The 16,377-nt window shown below is 36.1% G+C and overlaps 1 protein-coding gene across 15 annotated transcripts in view; it reads right to left on the bottom strand.

The window, feature by feature from the left end:
* ADAM32 (ADAM metallopeptidase domain 32) overlaps positions 1-16,377 on the bottom strand; it is a 168,701-nt gene that overhangs the window by 121,548 nt on the left and 30,776 nt on the right. For 14 of the 15 annotated variants that reach the window (XR_012328977.1, XR_012328976.1, XR_012328979.1 and 11 more), the window contains exons 4-7: positions 14,000-14,075; positions 10,760-10,836; positions 9,279-9,456; positions 703-771 (exon numbers count right to left, since the gene is read on the bottom strand). Coding sequence is in view for 9 of the 15 variants with exons in the window: in XM_019921491.3 (XP_019777050.2) it covers positions 703-771; positions 9,279-9,456; positions 10,760-10,836; positions 14,000-14,075 (400 nt within the window). In the remaining 6 variants the exon portion in view is untranslated. Of the gene's footprint in view, positions 1-702; positions 772-9,278; positions 9,457-10,759; positions 10,837-13,999; positions 14,076-16,377 lie in introns of those variants that run through there. The other variant, XM_073798638.1, reaches the window with a different exon arrangement.

Below are 16,377 nucleotides of genomic sequence, written 5' to 3'. Positions count from 1 at the left end.
TACTTATCTTCAAAACAAAACCTGGAAAGTATACTTTATCCCTGTTTTCTGAAATCTTTGAAATATAGGAGAAATAAAACCACACCCAACTGAGTACAAACTGAGTTATCACCTCAAGGGTCTGAAGTTCAGAGATCCTCAAATTGTTTATGGGAATAAGGAATCTAGAGGTGCCTTTAGACTAGACTCAATCAGACTTGAGTCAACAGACTCAAACAGTTGCACCATTAAAAACCACTAAAAAAATCTTGACATTTTAATGTAAGCAGTTATCATAAGTAGTTATACTATCATCATTGCTGTGCCAATAAATATCTTATAGGGAAAAAGATTCTCTAGACTACATGCTGCTCTTCAAGTACCCTAAAACAAGAATTAAAGCTTAGAGAATTTCACTTTACAAAATCACCGTTAAAAATTTTTGTGGGTTGAGAAAGGCCCTAAAGATGTGAAGTACCAGCAAAAAAAAAAAAAAAAATCATTTTGTTATGCAGGTTTGTTATGTAAAGATTTCAAATAAAACATTTCTGATAGAACTAATGTAATTTTGAATATTCGATTCTTCAAACAGAAGACGTCTTCACTGTTCTCTAGGAGTGACATGGAAGTAAGAAGATTGGAATCTTTAAGTTCCTTTCTAGTTAGGGATAATCATACATTCATATCAAATATTCAAAAGCAAAGAAAAAGCAAAACACATACCAAAACTTTGTCCACCACGATATGCATTTCTAGATAAAGAGGAATTAAATCTGGAACAGCTGATTCTGGCTAGAAAGAAAGAATAGCAGTAGTTAAAAACTTTCACAAATTGTTTATTCTGAACTTTTAAAATATTTTTCCACCTTTACTGAGTCATAGTTGAAATATATACATATACTTAAGCTATAAGACTTGATGCTTTGATATACAGACACAATGTGAAATAACGGCCACATTCAAGCTAATTAACATATCCACTCTCACACAGTTACCATTTTCTTTTATCTTGTGTGTGTGTACTCCATAAGTTTTTTATGGAGTAGTTAGGGTGTTCTATATATAATATCATGTCATCTGCAAGTAGTGACAGTTTTACTTCTTCCTTTCAATTTGAATGCATGTCATTTCGTTTTATTACCCAATTACTGTGGTGAGAACTTCCAATTCTTTGCTGAATAAAAGTGGCGAAAGTAGGCATCCTTGACATGTTCCTGATCTTAGAGGAAATGCTTTCAGCTTTTCACCGTTGAGTACAATGTTAGCTGTGGGCATGCCATATATGGTCTTTATTATGTTGAAGTATGTTCCCTCTGTATCCACTTTGTTGAGTTTTTATTATACATGGATGCTGAATGTTTTCAAACGCTTTTTCTGCATCTATTTAGATGATCATGATTTTTATCCTTCATTTTGTTAATGTGGTATATCACATTGATTGATTTGCTGATGTTGAACCATTTTTTCATCCTTGCAATAAACCCCACTTCAGCATGGTGTATGATTCTTTTAATGTTTTTTTCCTTTTAATGTTGAATTTGGTTTGCTATTATCTTTTTAAAGATTTTTGCATCTATGTTCATCAGGGATATTAGCCAGTAATTTTCTTTTCTTTTCTTTTCTTTTTTGTGGTATCTTTGTCTGGGGTTTGGTATCAGGGTATGCTGGCCTTGTAAAATGAATTTGGAAGTGTTCCCCCTTCATCTATTCTTTGGAAAAGGAGTTTGAGGATTGGTATTAATTATTCTTTAAATGTTTGGTACAATTCACCAGTGAATTGTATAAGTCTGGTCTTGGACTTTTGTTTGTTAGCATATTTTTGACTACTGATTAAATGCGCTTACCACTAATTGGTCTATTCAGATTATCTATTTCACCATAATTCAGTCTTTGTAGGTTAGGTGTTTCTAGAAATTTATCCATCCTTTCTGGGTTGCCTAATTTTTTTAAATTGAAGTATAGTTGATTGACAATGTTGTGTCACTTTTAGGTGTACAGCAAAGTGATTCATATATATATATATATATATATATTTAATATATATGACATATAATATATATGTATTCCTTTTCAGATTCTTTTCCCTTATAGGTTATTACAAAATATTGAGTATAGTTCCCTGTGCTATATAGTAGGTTCTTGTTGGTTATCTATTTCATATATTGTTGTGTATATATGTTAACCCCAAGCTCCCAAGTTTTCCCTCCCCAGGTTGCCTAATTTGTTAACATATAATTCTTCCTAGTAGTCTATATTTCTGTGGGATCAGTTGTAACATCTCCTTCATTTTTTATTTTATGATTTCTCTTTTTCTCTGGGTGAGCCTAGCTAAAGGTTTGTCAATTTTATTTTTTCAAAGAACCAGCTCTCAGCTGCCCTGACCTTCTCTAGTGTCCTTTTGGAATCTGTTTCATTTATTTCTGCCCTACATTTGTTATGTCCTCCCTTCTGCTAATCCTGGGTTTCATTTGTTCTTTTTCTAGTTCCTTGAGGTATAAAGTTAGGTTATTAGTGACTTTTCTTGTTTCTTGAGGTAGGCCATTTATCGCTAAGAACTTCCATCGTAGAACTACTTTTGCTGCATCCCACAAATTTTTGGTATATGCTATTTCCAATTTCTTTTGTCTCAAGGTATTTTTAAAAATTTCTCCTTTGATTTTTCTTTGGCCCATTTGTTGTTCAGTAGCATACTGTTTAAACTTCACATATTTGTGAATTATCCAGATTTCTTCACGTAAATAATTTCCAGTTTCATACCATTGTGGTCAGTAAACATGCTTCGTATGTTATCAATCCTCTTAAATTTATTAAGATTGTTTTGTGGCCTAACATGATCTCTCGTGGAAAATGTTCCATGAGAACTTCAGAAGAATGTGTATTCTGTTGCTTTTACATGGAGTATTCTGTATATATCTGTTAAGTCCATCATTCCAATGTGTCATTTAAGGCCAATGTTTCCTTATTGATTTTCTGTCTGGATGATCTATCCATTGATTTAAGTGGGATATTAAAATTCCCTACTATTATTATATTGCTGTCTATTTCTCCCTTTAGGTCAGTTAATATTTGCTTTATATATTTAGGTTATCCTATGTTGGGTACATAAATACTTACAAATGTTATATCTTCTTGTTAAATTGACCCCTATATCATTATGTGACACCCATCCATGTCTCTTATTACAATCTTTTTTTTTTTACACCTATTTTGTCTGATATAATTATAGCTACTCCAGCTTTCTTTTGGTTTCCATTAGCTTGGAAATCTTTTTCCATCACTTCACTCTCAGTCTCTGTGTGTCCTTATATCAAAAGTCTCTTGTATGTAGCATACAGATGGGTCTTATTTTTTTAATCCACATAGCCACTCTATGTCTGTTGACTGGAGAACTCAGTCAATTTACATTTAAAGTAATTACTGATAGGTAGAGAAATGAGAGAACTCAAATAAAATTTAAAAGTAATTATTGCCATTTTATTAATTGTTTACTGGCTGTTTGTTTCTTCTTCTCTTGCTCTCTTCCTTTGTGGTTTCATGACTTTCTTTAGTAATATATTACTTTCTTTTTATTGTTTGTGTATTTACTATAGGTTTTTGCTATTTGTAAGCCATGAAGCTTACAAATAACTTATATATGTCTATTGTAAGTTGACAACAACTTAAGTTTTTTGAAAAAGCTCAACATTTTTACTCCCTGCCACATTTTATGTTTTTTATGTCATATTTTATCTCTTTTATCTTGTGTATACCTTAACTAATTATTATAATCACAGTTATTACTATTTTTACTACTTTCGTCTTTTAACCTTCATAGTAGCTTTGTAACTGATTAATCCACTCCCTTTGCTATATATTTATCTTTCTGATGAGCGTTATTATTTCATGTTTTCTTGGAAAAATTTAATGTGAGTTCCAGTTCAAGATGGCAAAATATGAAGATCCTGAAATCAACTCCTCCCAAAGACCTATTGAGTCTACAACTACATACAGAACAATTTCCTCTTTTAAAAAACCTAAAGTCTGGCTGAGTGGTAACTATACATCAGGAAAATGAGAAGAAAAGCATGGTGAATCAGGTAGGATGTACTGAGACACACTCTTACCGTAAATGCCACCCTCAGTGCTATGACCCACAACCTGGAGAAAATTCTAAACCTGGAGCTTCTGTCTGAGGAGTGAAGGGTTTGAACCTCACATTGGGCACCACAACTTTTAGGACCTGCACCTGAGAGACAAGCCCCCAAAATATGGAACTTTGGAAACCAATGGGGCTTGAGTCCCCAGACTCACAAGATTGTGTCATTCTGGGAACCAGGTCAACAAGGGCCCAGGCACTTGGACTTACCTTCTGTAGGGCCCAGCTCAGAGGGAGCTAGTCATGCCCAGACTTAAAGTAAAGGAAATTCCCTTGCTTATATTAAGGTGTCAGCCTGAGAGGCAGGCATCTAATTAGCACACACATCCAGTGATGAAGACCTGCAGGTACCATCTTCGTGCTTTCCCTTGTCCATGCTCCAGAGCACTATATCTCCCAGAAGAGAGCTTTTACATGCATCCGGTGCACCGATCGTTGCAGCTGACTCCCTGGGGACATTACTTGACTGCCTGACTCTGGAAGCCAAAGGAGCTTGCATTCCTAACCCCATGGGATTGTAATAATCATAAAGGAGCTCATACCCCTGTTAGGCACTCCAATTTTTATGGCAGCTACCCAGGAATACCTCTACATCACCTGGCTCTGGCAGCCAGTGGGGCTTACACTTGTGGGTCCCATAGGACAGTAGCTAACAGAGAAAGAGTTCTTAAACAGCTACCAGGCCCCAGCCAGCAAAAGGCAAAAGATCCAAGACCTCAGTCTTTCTGTTACAGAGGCCTATTAGCTAATCATCATGGCTGCAGCCTGAGAGGCAGACTTCTAATTAAACACACATCTATGGGCTAAGTGTCATGCTTTCCAGACACCTCAGAGGGTGAGTGCTATCTTCAAGAACTCCCTCTGCTACCCTCCAGAGATCCAGTTTTCCTGCAAGGGAATTTTACATGCAATTGATGCCCCAGTTTTTAAAACAAGTGCCCCAGTTTTTGCAGCTACCACCTAGGGAATGCTCCTTCAATGCCTGGCTCTGGTGGCTAGGGGGCTTGCATTTATGAGACCCACAGGACTTGAAGCAACTGAAGAGATGGTTCTTGGCAAGCTGCCACCTCAATACATAAGGCAAATGCTAACAGCCATAAAAAGAGAAATAGACAGTAATACAACCATAGTAGGGGACTTTAACACCCCACTTTCACCAATGGACAGATCGTCCAAAATGAAAATAAATAAGGAAACACAAGCTTTAAATGATACATTAAACAAGATGGACTTAATTGATATTTATAGGACATTCTACCCCAAAACAACAGAATACCCTTTCTTCTCAAGTGCTCATGGAACATTTTCCATGATAGATCATATCCTGGGTCACAAATCAAGCTTTGGGAAATTTAAGAAAATTGAAATCATATCAACTATCTTTTCCAACCACAATGCTATAAGATGAGATATCAATTACAGGGAAAAATCTGTAAAAAATACAAACAGATGGAGGCTAAACAATACACTACTAAATAACCAAGAGATCACTGAGGAAATCAAAAAATACCTAGAACCAAATGACAATGAAGACACGATGACCCAAAACCTATGGAATGCAGCAAAAGCAGTTCTAAGATGGACGTTTATAGCAATACAATCCTACCTCAAGAAACAAGAAACATCTCAAATAAACGACTTAACCTTACATCTAAATCAATTAGAGAACGAAGAACAAAAAAAACCTAAAGTTAGCATAAGGAAAGAAATCATAAAGATCAGATCAGAAATAAATGAAAAAGAAATGAAGGAAACAATAGCAAAGGTCAATAAAACTAAAAGCTGGTTCTTTGAGAAGATAAACAAAATTGATAAACCATTGGCCAGACTCATCAAGAAAAAAAGAGAAAGACTCAAATCAATAGAACTAGAAATGAAAAAGGAGAAGTAAAAACTGACACAGCAGAAATACAAAGGATCATGAAGATTACTACAAGCAACTATATGCCGATAAAATGGACAACCTGGAAAAAATGGACAAATATTTAAAAAGCACAACCTTCTGAGACTGAACCAGGAAGAAATAGAAAATATAAACAGACCAATCACAAGCACTGAAATTGAGACTGTGATTAAAAATCTTCCAACAAACAAAAGCCCAGGACTAGATAGCTTCACAGGCGAATTCTATCAAACATTTAGAGAAGAGCTAACACCTACCCTTCTCAAACTCTTCCAAAATATAGCAGAGGGAGGAACACTCCCAAACTCATTCTACGAGGCCACCATCACCCTGATACCAAAACCAGACAAAGATGTCACAAAGAAAGAAAACTACAGGCCAATATCACTGATGAACAGAGATGCAAAAATCCTCAACAAAATACTAGCAAACAGAATCCAACAGCACATTAAAAGGATCATATACCATGATCAAGTGGGGTTTATTCCAGGAATGCAAGGATTCTTCAATATACACAAATCAATCAATGTGATACACCATATTAACAAATTGAAGGAGTCAAACCATATAATCATCTCAATAGATGCAGAAAAAGCTTTTGACAAAATTCAACACCCATTTATGATAAAAACCCTCCAGAAAGTAGGCATACAGGCAACTTACCTCCACATAGTAAAGGCCATATGTGACAAACCCACAGCCAACATTGTTCTCAATGGTGAAAAATTGAAACCATTTCCTCTAAGATCAGGAACAAGACAAGGTTGCCCACTCTCACCGCTATTATTTAACATAGTTTTGGAAGTTTTAGCCACAGCAATCAGAGAAGAAAACGAAATAAAAGGAATCCAAGTTGGAAAAGAAGAAGTAAAGCTATCACTGTTTGCAGATGACATGATACTATACGTAGAGAATCCTAAAGATGCTACCAGAAAACTACTAGAGCTGATCAATGAATTTGGTAATGTAGCGGGATAGAAAATCAATGCACAGAATTCTCTTGCATTCCTGTACACTGGTGATGAAAAATCTGAAAGAGAAATTAAGGAAACATTACCATTTAGCATTGCAACAAAAATAATAAAATATCTAGGAATAAACCTACCTAAGGAGACAAAAGACTTGTATGCAGAAAACTATAAGAGACTGTTGAAAGAAATTAAAAATGATACCAACAGATAGAGAGATATACCATGTTCTTGGATTGGAAGAATCAACACTGTGAAAATGACTCTACTACCCAAAGCAATCTACAAATTCAATGCAATCCCTATCAAACTACCAATGGCATTTTTCACAGAACTAGAACTAAAAACTTCACAATTTGTATGGAAACACAAAAGACCCCGAATAGCCAAAGTAGTCTTGAGAAAGAAAAATGGAGCTGGAGGAATCATGCTCCCTGACTTCAGACTATACTACAAAGCTACAGTAATCAAGATAGTATGGTACTGGCACAAAAACAGAAATACAGATCAATGAAACAGGATAGAAAGTCCAGAGATAAACCCACGCACATATGATCACCTTATTTTTGATAAAGGAGGCAAGAATATATAATGGAGAAAAGACAGCCCCTTCAATAAGTGGTGCTGGGGGCTTCCCTGGTGGCGCAGTGGTTGAGAGTCCGCCTGCCGATGCAGGGGACGCAGGTTCGTGCCCCGGTCCAGGAGGATCCCACATGCCGCAGAGCGGCTGGGCCTGTGAGCCATGGCCCCTTAGCCTGTGCGTCCGGAGCCTGTGCTCCGCAACGGGAGAGGCCACAACAGTGAGAGGCCCGCATACCACAAAAAAAAAAAAAAAGTGGTGCTGGGAAAAATGGACAGCTCCAGGTAAAAGAATGACATTAGAACACTCCGTAACACCATACACAAAAATAAACTCGAAATTGATTAAAGATCTAAATGCAAGGCCAGACACTATAAAACTCTTAGAGGAAAACATAGGCAGAACAATCTATGACATAAATCACAGCAAGATCCTTTTTGACCCACCTCCTAGAGGAATGGAAATAAAAACAAAACTAAACAAACGGGACCTAATGAAACTTAAAAGCTTTTGCACAGCAAAGCAAACCATAAACAAGATGAAAAGACAACCCTCAGAATGGGAGAAAATATTTGCAAATGAAGCAACTGCCAAAGATTAATCTCCAAAATTTACCAGCGGCTCATGCAGCTCAATATCAAAAAAATGAACAACCCAATCCAAAAATGGGCAGAAGACCTAAACAGACATTTCTCCAAAGAAGATATACAGATTGTCAACAAACACATGAAAGGATGCTCAACATCACTGATCATTAGAGAAACGCAAATCAAAACTACAATGAGGTATATCACCTAACACCAGTCAGAATGGCCATCATCAAAAAATCTACAAACAATAAATGCTGGAGAGGGTGTGGAGAAAAGGGAACCCTCTTGCACTGTTAGTGGGAGTGTAAATTGATACAGCCACTATGGAGAACACTATGGAGGTTCCTTTAAAAACTAAAAACAGAACTACCATATAACCCAGCAATCCCACTACTGGGCATATACCCTGAGAAAACCATAATTCAAAAAGACTCATGTACCAAAATGTTCATTGCAGCTCTATTTACAATAGCCAGGACATGGGGGCAACCTAAGTGTCCATCAACAGATTACTGGATAAAGAAGATATGGCACATATATACAGTGGGATATTACTCAGCCAGAAAAAGAAACGAATTTGAGTTATTTGTAGTGAGGTGGATAGACTTAGAGTCTGTCATACAGAGTGAAGTAAGTCAGAAAGATAAAAACAAACACTGTATGCTAACACATATATATGGAATCTAAAGAAAAAAAAAGGTTCTGAAGAACCTAAGGGCAGGACAGGAATAAAGATGCAGATGTAGAGAATGGACTTGAGGATGTGGGGAGGGGAAAGGGTAAGCTGGGACAAAGTGAGAAAGTGGCACGGACATATATACACTCCCTGATGTAAAATAGATAGCTAGTGGGAAGCAGCCACATAGCACAGGGAGATCAGCTCGGTGCTTTGTGACCACCTAGAGGGATGGGATAGGGAGGGTGGGAGGGAGGCAGACGCAAGAGGGAAGAGATATGGGGATATATGTATACATATAGCTGATTCACTTTGTTATGCAGCAGAAACTAACACACCATTGTGAAAAAATTATACTCCAATAAAGATGTTAAAAAATAAATTAAATTAATAAGTAAATAAAAGCAATAACTGCCTTGAAAGAGTAATAAAGCATACATAACTCACTTTTTCACTTATAAAAATATTATAGTCCATTGGGTTTTGTTCTGTGTCTTGGTTATTTTCAGTAAGAACTGCAAATTCATTGTTTTCATTTCCTAATTTATAAAGAAGATGCTGAAATTCAACTGCAGATTCCAGAGGCTCAATTCCATAAGAAAGATTTTCAAACTGCAATATTCCTCTGTAAAATTAAGGTTAAAAATTTAAGTGCTTTTAATTAATTCTATATCATAAAACTCTGACAGAACTCCTAAAAAAAGGAGGAGGAGGAGGAGAAGGAGGAGAAGGAGGGGGAGGAGGAGAGTGAGAAGAAAGATACAGAATGTTTTTGAGCTCAGTATTTTGACCCAAACTCTTTATGTTTTGGAGATGACTCTGAAGAGATAAAAAAAGGTCTTCCCCAATCCAAAAAAGTAACGTTCCATTTAATTTACTTTACAGTTATAAACGCAGCACAAATTATGTAATCAGTTGCTAGCAAGTACACAGCATTACTGTGATCAAGTCATTCTCCTGTTCCCGAAGTCAGTAATTTAATGAAAGCAATAGCAAATAGAAATCTGTATAAATTTCTTTCTGTTTTGCACTGCAATGATTACATTGCTTGCATAAAAAAAGGATACATAATCAGTAATTTTATTCATAAAAATAAAATTCAGCAGTAATTAGAAGGCACTTATGAATTTTGTTTATGTACCTAGTCTGAATAAGAAATTAAAAGCTAAATTTTAAAGAGTAAACAACTTTTATAAGTATTCTTTCTTGAATACAGGTAACAGTTCAAGTGACTACTCTCTAAAAAACACATTTCAGAATTCCATGTAAAAAGCACTGAGTAAAATTCGTTTGTGGAAACAAGGCTCCTACACTACAAAATGAAGGTGAAGAATATCCTGACTGAATGGAAAACTCTCCAAGCACTAAAGAGGAAACCCTACAGTTCTTAGAGAGATTAAGATAGTGATATTACTAGAAAAACGAGTACCATAATAATACTTATTTGTTTATATAGAAGGGCTTCCTCTCTCTGAAGATGATTTCCCTTTGTGAAACAGCATGCTTTGTTTATTTATTTTTACATCTCCAAACACTAGGCCAGTAGCTGGTACACGGTAGGTATCAAGAATACTCTATGTGCTGAAAAAATAAGCTACCCAAAACTCAGCTCTTCCAACTTGCTATAGTCAGACACGTTCAACTGTCATTTCTGTACTAAAGAAGAAACAAGATACAGAGCAAAGAAACCAGGAAATCTAAACCTTCAAGAAGTTAGACATGTCTCTGGTCAGTGGGGAAAGTAAAGGGAAATCAGAGAAGAAACATATTCAGAGGAAGAGATTATTATTATTATTATCATTATTCACTGAATAACCTCCACATGGGAATCCTCTACCAGCTCCACACTTAGTATAAACTAACAAATTCTCTGCAGACAAATATCATAACCATGGTGTTTGCATATTAATGACAAAAAAATACATAACCTCAGTCCAGAGCACGTGCTAAGTGTGGCAACAGAATTCAGATATCCTTCAATATATCCTTGGTAGTAGCACTGAGTCTGGGGGCGAAATATAAAGTGGTTACCTAGGAGTTGACAAAACTTTCTAATGATTTCTTAACTTTTTATACTTAATAGAACTTTCTGAATATTTTTCACAGGCTATATACAGTTTATATCAGTATCGATAAAGTGACATTCAGAAAAAAAGTCTCCCCATATTTGCCACTTTCACTATATTAACTACTCTTTTCAGATCAATACTTGGGATTATTATTTTACATCCTGCTTCCAAAGTTTTATCCCATATTTTAGGTAAAATTATTTTCCAATATATAAATTTAGGTCATCGATTAAAAGACAAAGATTGTGAGCATGGATTTCCTTTAAATTCTGATATTCTGCTAAAAAGAAACATCTAAAATTTAAGGGCACAAAAAGATTGAAGAGCTAGAAAAAGATAGACCACACCAACACAAACCAAACGGATGATTCTGAAGCGATACTAACACAGAAAATGTAGACTTTAAGGCAAGAAGCATTACTAGAGATAAAGAGGGACATTTCATAATGAGTTTCAATTCACCAGGAAGATATAAATATTCCAAGTTTGTATTTATTTAATAACATAGCTTCAAATTACAAAAAGCCAAAACAAAGAAAAATAAATGCATAATCATACTAAAAGATTTTTAAGCACATACATTTCTGTCAGTAACTGATAAATCTAGCATTCAGAATCTATAGAAGAGTTGAACAGAATGTTAACCTAATATAGGTAAAACCCTACTTAAAAACTATATATAGGACTTCCCTGGTGGCGCAGTGGTTGAGAGTCTGCCTGCCGATGCAGGGGACACAGGTTTGTGCCCCGGTCTGGGAGGATCCCACATGCCGCGGAGCGGCTGGGCCCGTGAGCCATGGCCGCTGTGCCTGCGCGTCCCGAGCCTGTGCTCCGCAACGGGAGAGGCCACAACGGTGAGAGGCCCGCGTACCGCAAAAAAAAAAAAAAAAAAAAAAAAAAAAAAAACTATATATAATATACTTTTTTTTGCACAGAGTTCTTTTCTTTAACCATTTTTTATTGAAGTGTAGTTAATTTACAATGTTGTGTTAGCTTCACGTGTACATCAAAGTGATTCAGTTATACATACATACATACACCTATATATGTATCCTTTTTCAGATTCTTTTCCATTATAGGTTATCACAAGACACTGAATATACTGTGTTGTACAGTAGGTCCCTGTCGTTTATCTATTTTATATGTAGTCATGTGTATATGTTAATCCCTAACTCCTAATTTATCTCCCCCTCCAGCTGCCGCTATCCTTTCTGGTAACCATAAGTTTGTTTTCTGTCTCTGAGTCTACCTCCATTTTATAAATAAGTTCATTTATGTAATTATTTTAGATTCCACATATAAGTGATATCATGTGATATTAGTCTTTGTCTTACTTCACTTAACATGATAATCTCTAGGTCCATCTATGTTGCTGCAAATGGCATTATTTCATCTTTTTTTATAGTTAAGTAATATTCCATTGAATACACTTTTTTTTTTTTTTTTTTTTTTTTTTTCGGTATGCGGGCCTCTCACTGTTGTGGCCTCTCCCGTTGCGGAGCACAGGCTCCGGACGTGCAGGCTCAGCGGCCATGGCTCACGGGCCCAGCCGCTCCGCGGCATCTGGGATCCTCCCGGACCAGGGCATGAACCCGTGTCCCCTGCATCAGCAGGCGGACTCTCAACCACTGTGCCACCAGGGAAGCCCAATACACTTTCTTTTTAAAGAACATGTAACATTTACCAAAATGAAACCATATTCTGGGCCATGAAACACAAAAACAAATTGTAAAGGACTGAAATCACACCAAGTTCAGTCTCTGACCACAGTACAATTAACACAGAGACACAGCAAACATCATCACAGACAAAATAGGAAAATTTTATAATTTCCAAGATAGTGCTATGAATTTTGGTATAAATCAATGTATGTTTTCTTATTAACACATGCCTTTATGTTAGAACTATGTGGAGAAGGAAGGAGCAATAAAAGGAAAGTAATGGTCCTTTCCAATAGAAGTGAAGTAACATATTTCAATAATTCAACAAATTTTTATTATATGCTATGTGCCAGGCATTTTTCTAGGCACTAGGGATGCATCATTGAATAAAAAACAGACCAAAAGCTCTGGTGAAATGAAGATTATACTGCACTGAAAAAACAGAAAATAAATCGATAAAATATATGGTACATCATATATTGATAACCACTATGGAGAAAAACAAAACAGGTAAGTTAAGAGAGTAATAAGGTTAAGAGTGCCATTTAAAATAGGGGTTAGTCAAGGACTAACAGGATGGTTTTGAGCAAAGACCTGAAGGAAATGAGGGAGAGAAACATTGTATCTTGGGAAAGAGCAAACATCTGGATCAGAAGAAATAGAAAGTGAAAATTTCTTGAAAGGAGGACATGTCTGGTATGTTTGAAGAATAGCAAGGAAACCAAGGCGACTGGAACAGAATAAGCAAGGTAGAGAATAACTGGAAATGAGGTCATAGAAGTAAAGAGAACCAGACTGTGTAAAGCCTGTAGGATACTAAAATGACTTTGGTTTTCACTTTGTGAACGATAAATCATCCCATGGAGGCTTCTGAACAGAGAAGTGATATGATCTGACCAGGTTTTAACAGGATTGATCTGGTTGTCATGTTGGGAACTGAGGAGGTGAGCAAGGTGTGGAAGCAGGGAGATTATTCCGGAAGTTACAGCAATAATCCAAACTAGATACGATGTTTACAGTGGTACCAGCAGATAGAGACAGAGGAAGAGGGTGGATTCTTAGTACATAACTTGAAAGGTAGAGTCAATATGATTCACTGATGGATGAGACAGGGACTAAAAAAGAAGGAAAGGATTTCAATCTATGATTTCAGATTCAGTAAGATTTGTACTTGTTTTATTATTAATGTATATTCATTTATTCAACAAAATATAAATTAATTAATTTAATTGTGCCTATGTTCTAGGCAGAGTAGAAGGTAAGTCAATCTAGTTTGTCTTTAATTTACCAAGACTTCAATAAAGCCTAATAATGGGTGAAATGAGGCATAAGTGGATCACTTAAATACATCCCCTGTGAATACAGTCTTCTGTATTAGGAAAGTATTCAATGTAAAAAGGGTTTTAAAAATCTTTGAAATACAAAATTTAAATCTTACCTGAATATTTGAAGAATGAGAATTCACAGATCCTTGATTATACAAATAAACCATGAAATTATCTGCTAAAAAAAATCTGAATATAAAAAAAGAATGAGAGAATTTTAAGTTATTCTTTTTGAAACATGTAAAGCAGTAGTCAGCAAACTTAAATCCCTCAAGCCAAATCTGACCTACCTTCTGCATTTGTAAATAAAATTCTATTTGAACACAGCCATACCCATTCACTTATATATGGTTTACAGCAGCTTTCACACTACAACAGCAGAGCTGAGTCATTTTGACAAAGATATTTTCATCCTCAGAGCCTAAAATATTTACTATCTGGGCCTTTAAAGAAAAAGTTTGCCAATCCCTGACAAAGGTAGTATCTTCTTTTGACCTGTATGTAATCTTTATTCAAAGCAATAAGCATTTACTCAAAATCATTTTCCTATCTTATACTCCTTTAAAAAATAAGAGACTACAAGACAAGAGAAAAGCATTTTAAAATTTACAAAGAAAAAAAAAATTTACAAAGATACGAAATGGGTGTAGGATTATGAGAGTTTTCTATTCTTTCATTCGTTTCTTTTAAACTTTTCTTCATTTATTTATTTTTTGGGGCTGTGTTGGGTCTTCGTTGCTATGCATGGGCTTTCTCTAGTTGCAGCGAACGGGGACTACTCTTCGTTGCGGCGCATGGGCTTCTCATTGTGGTGGCTTCTCTTGTTGCGGAGCACGGGCTCTAAGTGTGTGGGCTTCAGTAGTTGTGGCATGCGGGCTCAGTAGTTGTGACTCACGGGCTCTAGAGTGCAGGCTCAGTAGCTGTGGTGCACGGGCTTAGTTGCTCCGCAGTATGTGGGATCTTCCCGGACCAGGGCTCGAACCCGTGTTCCCTGCACTGGCAAGCGGTTCCTTAACCACTGTGTCACCAGGGAATTCCCTATTCTTTCATTCTCTCTCAATTTTACTATTAAATATATATTACTATAATGAAGTGGAAGAGTATTCTGTAAAAGTCATACTAACCAGAACATAGGTGTTGAAACTACAAGTCTAAGTTCAACCTTCTCTGGTATCATTCCCTGTCCTTATTATGCTATTTTACTTATGCTTTCTCACCTGGTGCTCACTCCTCAATCCAATGTAATGTAACTAGACCACCCAGTCTAGCTTCTGCTGGGAATCCTCCATTAAAACAGTTGCCATAGAGATTACTAATGACCCGCTTGTTGTTAAATCCAAAAAGCAGTTTGAGTCACGTAAAGCTACTCTAACACACTATTGACCACACTCCCCTTCTTTAAAACATCTGCTCTTCAACTTCAATCATACCATTTACCTCTGGTTTCCCTCATATCTTTTTGTCTACTTTTATAAGTCCCTTCATCTGGATCCTTACTTCTTCACTTAAATGCTTCCATGGGCTTCAATTCTGGTTGTTTTTCCTTCTCATCATTAATATTCACCCCCACCTCTGTATCTTGTTCATTTCTGGTGCCTCATTTGTACCTATATTAAAAAGAAGGCTCTGAAACCCACACCTCTCTCACATGACCTGAACTAAATATAACTGGTTATTTGGGGTCTTTTGTGGTTTCATACAAATTTTAGGATTATTTGTTCTACTTCTGTGAAAAATGCATGAGTATTTTGATAGGGATTGGACTGAATCTGTACATTGCCTTGGTTAGTGGTATGCACATTTTAACAATATTAATTCTTCCAATGCATAAGCATGGTATATCTTTCCATTTATTGGTGTTCTCTTCAATTTCTTTATCAATGTCTTACAGCTTTCAGAGTACAGGTCTTTCATCTCCCTTCGTTAAATTTATTCCCAGGTATTTTTTCTTTTTGATGCAATCGTAAATGGGATTGTTTTCTTGATTTCTTTTTCTGATATTTCATTATTAGTGTATAGAAATGCAACAGATTTCTGTATATTAATTTTGTATCCTGCAGCTTTACTGAATTCATTTATTAGTTCTAACAGCTTTTTGGTGGAGTCTGTAGGGTTTTCTATGTTACCCTACCATCTGTAAATAGTGACCATTTTAGTTCTCCCCTTCCAATGTGGATGCATATTATTTCTTTTTAATTGCTATGGTTAGGACTTCCAATACTGTGTCGAATAAAAGTGGTGACAGGGCGCATCCTTGTCTTATTCCTGGCCTTAGAGGAAAAGCTTTCAGCTTTTCATCATTGAGTATGATGTTAGCTGTGGGTTTGTCATAAATGGCCTTTAATATATAAGTGAAGGGGATTAAGAGGTATGAACTACCAGTTATAAAATAAGTAAGTCATAGGGATGCAATGTACAACACAGGTAATACAGTCAATATAACGTAATTATATGGTTTGTAATGTATAAAAATATAGAATCACTATATTGT

This window comes from Tursiops truncatus, chromosome 21 (genome assembly GCF_011762595.2).
Source record: "Tursiops truncatus isolate mTurTru1 chromosome 21, mTurTru1.mat.Y, whole genome shotgun sequence".
Classification (NCBI taxonomy): domain Eukaryota; kingdom Metazoa; phylum Chordata; class Mammalia; order Artiodactyla; family Delphinidae; genus Tursiops; species Tursiops truncatus.
The sequence above is the reverse complement of the archived record's forward strand: the minus strand, read 5'-3'. Positions and strand labels throughout refer to the sequence as shown.